Below are 3,190 nucleotides of genomic sequence, written 5' to 3' on the forward strand. Positions count from 1 at the left end.
GTAGTTTAGTTCTCAATGACTGTTCTCAAGTACTAGTAATAAACTGTAAAACTGTTGTTATTTCTTGTTGTAAACACAACATATTGGCGACGAGGATGTTTAACTAAAACGTACTATTATTTCGGGAATTTTATCCATTTGTGCGTGAAATTCTGGATAATAATTAAGATGGCGAACTCAGGTTTAATTGGAACTTGAAACGCATTCAACAGTGACAGTGAATCATGGATTTCATATGAGGAGCGTTTAGAGATGTACTTTGTAGTAAATAGTATTGGGGACGAGAAAAAGGTTGCCGCTTTATTAACTCTGTTGGGAGAGAAGACGTATGCATTGTTGAGAAACTTAACGTCACCCCAAAAGCCAGCAGAAAAGACGTACCAGGAACTTTGTCAATTATTGAAGACACAGTTATGTCCCAAACCTCTGGTGATTGCGGAACGATTCCGTTTTCATAAACGTAATCAGGCGACAGGCGAACCTATTTGTGATTTCACAGCCGCTATAAGGAGATTAGCAGAACATTGTGAATTCAATGATAATCTCGAAAACACATTACGTGATAGGTTTGTTTGTGGGTTGAAGAATGAAGCGACACAACGTAAGCTATTGTCAACGGCTGACTTAAGCTTGAAAAAAGCAATTGAAATCGCCACTGCGATGGAAACAGCTTGCAAAGACGCAGCTGAATTACATTATACGGCATCAGGAAGTTCAAATGTAAACAAAATAGGAAAGAAGCCACCGAGTAAACGACAATACCGTAAAGACGCGACATTGAAGCCACAACAAAAAGGGAAATATTCCAATACACGGTGCATACATTGTGGTAAATCAAACCACCAGTCTGACAAGTGTAGACTAAAGAATGCAATTTGCCATAGTTGCAGTGAAAAGGGACACATTAAGACTGTCTGTCCAAACCCCAGAAATGTGAACGTAATTGACGAAACGAAAAATGACAGTGTGTATGTCATAAACAAAGTGACCAGCGAAAGAACATCGAGAATTCTTCTATATCCGGTCATCAATGAAAAACATGTTGAAATGGAACTAGACACTGGGTCTGCAGTTACCATTATTTCAGAACAAAACATAAAACAATTGTTTGGAAATATCAAACTGGACAAACCCTACTGTAAGCTACAATCATATTCTGGGGAAACAATACAGCAAGTTGGATCTGCTAACGAGCGTGTTGACTACAACAACCAAACAAAGGATTTAAGACTTTGTGTAGTTAAAGGCAACAAACCATCCTTATTTGGGAGAGACTGGTTGAGTGAGATAAATGTTGACTGGATTAGCGTCATGCGCGTCAATAACATTGAATCGCAAAAAGATCGTTTTGCGAATATGATGAATAAATATGATTCTGTATTCAGCGACGGTATTGGTCACGCTAAAGGCTTCAAGGCAAAATTAACGCTGAAAGACGATGCCACACCCAAGTTCATGAAGGCAAGGTCGGTTCCGTTTTCAATGAAACCAAAAATCGAGAAAAAACTTGACAACCTTGAAAGACAAGGGATAATAACGAAAGTAAATACAAGCGAATGGGCTACACCAATCGTACCTGTTTTTAAATCAACGGGAGATGTCAGGATTTGCGGAGATTTCAAGGTCACGGTCAACCAGGCGCTGAAGGTTGACAAGTATCCACTTCCACGTGTTGATGACATTTTCGCTAATCTGTCACAGGGACAGAAATTCACGAAACTGGATTTACGCCAGGCGTACCTACACTTGGAGGTCGACGACGACAGCAAGGAGTTACTGACAATCAATACACATCGGGGACTATACCGCTATAACCGGTCTGTATATGGAATTGCCTCACTTCCAGCGATATGGCAGCGCACAATGGACACAATACTTCAGGGAATTCCGGGAGTACAGTGTATACTGGATGACATGATTGTCACAGGGGACAGTGATCAATCGCACTACGAAAAACTGGGAACGAATACACGTCGATTTTGCTGGCCCATTTTTAGGACGAATGTTTATGGTAATTGTCGATGCACATAGCAAATGGCCAGAAGTTATAGAAATGAAATCGACTACTGCCGAACACACGATAAATGAATTGCGAATTATATTCTCAAGATACGGTCTTCCGAAACAATGCGTTACAGACAATGGACCTCAATTCATTTCTGATAGTTTTGCAAAATTCATGCGAAGTAATGGCATAATGCATATCAAAACAGCCCCGGCAAAACCATCAACAAATGGTCTCGTTGAAAGGTTCAATGCTACATTTAAATCTGCTATGCGAGCTATGGATGGCGAAACTGACGATTTCGGCTTGAAACTCAGTAATTTTCTATTATCATACCGCACAGCTGTGCATTCCACAACCAACGAAACACCGTCAAAACTATTTTTCAGCCGAAAAATTAGGACTAGGCTCGATTTGCTCAAGCCGGACACAAAGCAATGTGTTCAAGACAAACAAATGAAATTGTCATTAGCAGGAAAACAAACATTTAGGGAGCTTGAGTTAGGTCAAAGCGTACTTGCGCGCGATTATAGGCCGAGCGTGAAAGAGAAATGGGTAACAGGGACGGTGGTATCAAGGAATGGCCCCTTGATGTATAAAGTACTTGTTGGAAATGCCACATGGAAACGACACATTGATCAGTTACGGCCCACCGAAATTGAACAAAGTCAGACTCAAACTGAGATACCAGAGTTAACAGGATCAATGCCATTAACTCGCGGTCAGGGGTATTTCAATACACTACCCGATTCACAACATTCAGAGCAATTAGCCCCAGATGTTAGTAATAATAATGAACCGCCCCAGGTCGAAGAACGTCGTTATCCACAACCCGCGGGAAAGATTAGCGTATAATTAGAGAGTACCCGTCAAGAGGCATTGTAAATTAATGTGCTTAATTAAATGACGCTGGAGAAGTGTTGCTAATTAATAGCTGCTATTTGTGATTAATTTTATCAAATAACGATCAATTAATTTAATATCTTTACAAAATGTGTATTGTTTATCAATGATCGCACTGTTGAAACAATATTTTTATGATGAAAAACATAAACAGTTTAAAATATTATGGAAATATTTTATTGATATATATGATGTTATGACTTCATATTTGAAAGGGGAGAACTGTTGTGTATTTATCTTCAGCCAATAGCGACACCTCTTGCTGATAAGCCACGCCTCTGT

At 39.7% G+C, this 3,190-nt stretch overlaps 2 protein-coding genes across 2 annotated transcripts; both read left to right on the top strand.

Moving 5' to 3' along the window:
• Positions 1-252: 252 nt before the first annotated feature.
• LOC128237653 (uncharacterized protein K02A2.6-like) lies at positions 253-2,031 on the top strand. Its single transcript, XM_052953246.1, has one exon. The coding sequence runs from the start codon at positions 253-255 to the stop codon at positions 2,029-2,031; it is 1,779 nt and encodes a 592-aa protein (XP_052809206.1).
• A 166-nt stretch (positions 2,032-2,197) lies between these two features.
• On the top strand, positions 2,198-2,860 carry LOC128237654 (uncharacterized protein K02A2.6-like). The gene has a single exon (XM_052953247.1). The coding sequence runs from the start codon at positions 2,198-2,200 to the stop codon at positions 2,858-2,860; it is 663 nt and encodes a 220-aa protein (XP_052809207.1).
• Positions 2,861-3,190: the final 330 nt, after the last annotated feature.

This window comes from Mya arenaria, chromosome 6 (assembly GCF_026914265.1).
Source record: "Mya arenaria isolate MELC-2E11 chromosome 6, ASM2691426v1".
Classification (NCBI taxonomy): Eukaryota; Metazoa; Mollusca; class Bivalvia; order Myida; family Myidae; genus Mya; species Mya arenaria.

Coding starts and splice junctions, on each gene's coding strand:
- LOC128237654 (XM_052953247.1), top strand. CDS start 2,198: ATGCATATCAAAACAGCCCCGGCAAAACCATCAACAAATGGTCTCGTT.
- LOC128237653 (XM_052953246.1), top strand. CDS start 253: ATGTACTTTGTAGTAAATAGTATTGGGGACGAGAAAAAGGTTGCCGCT.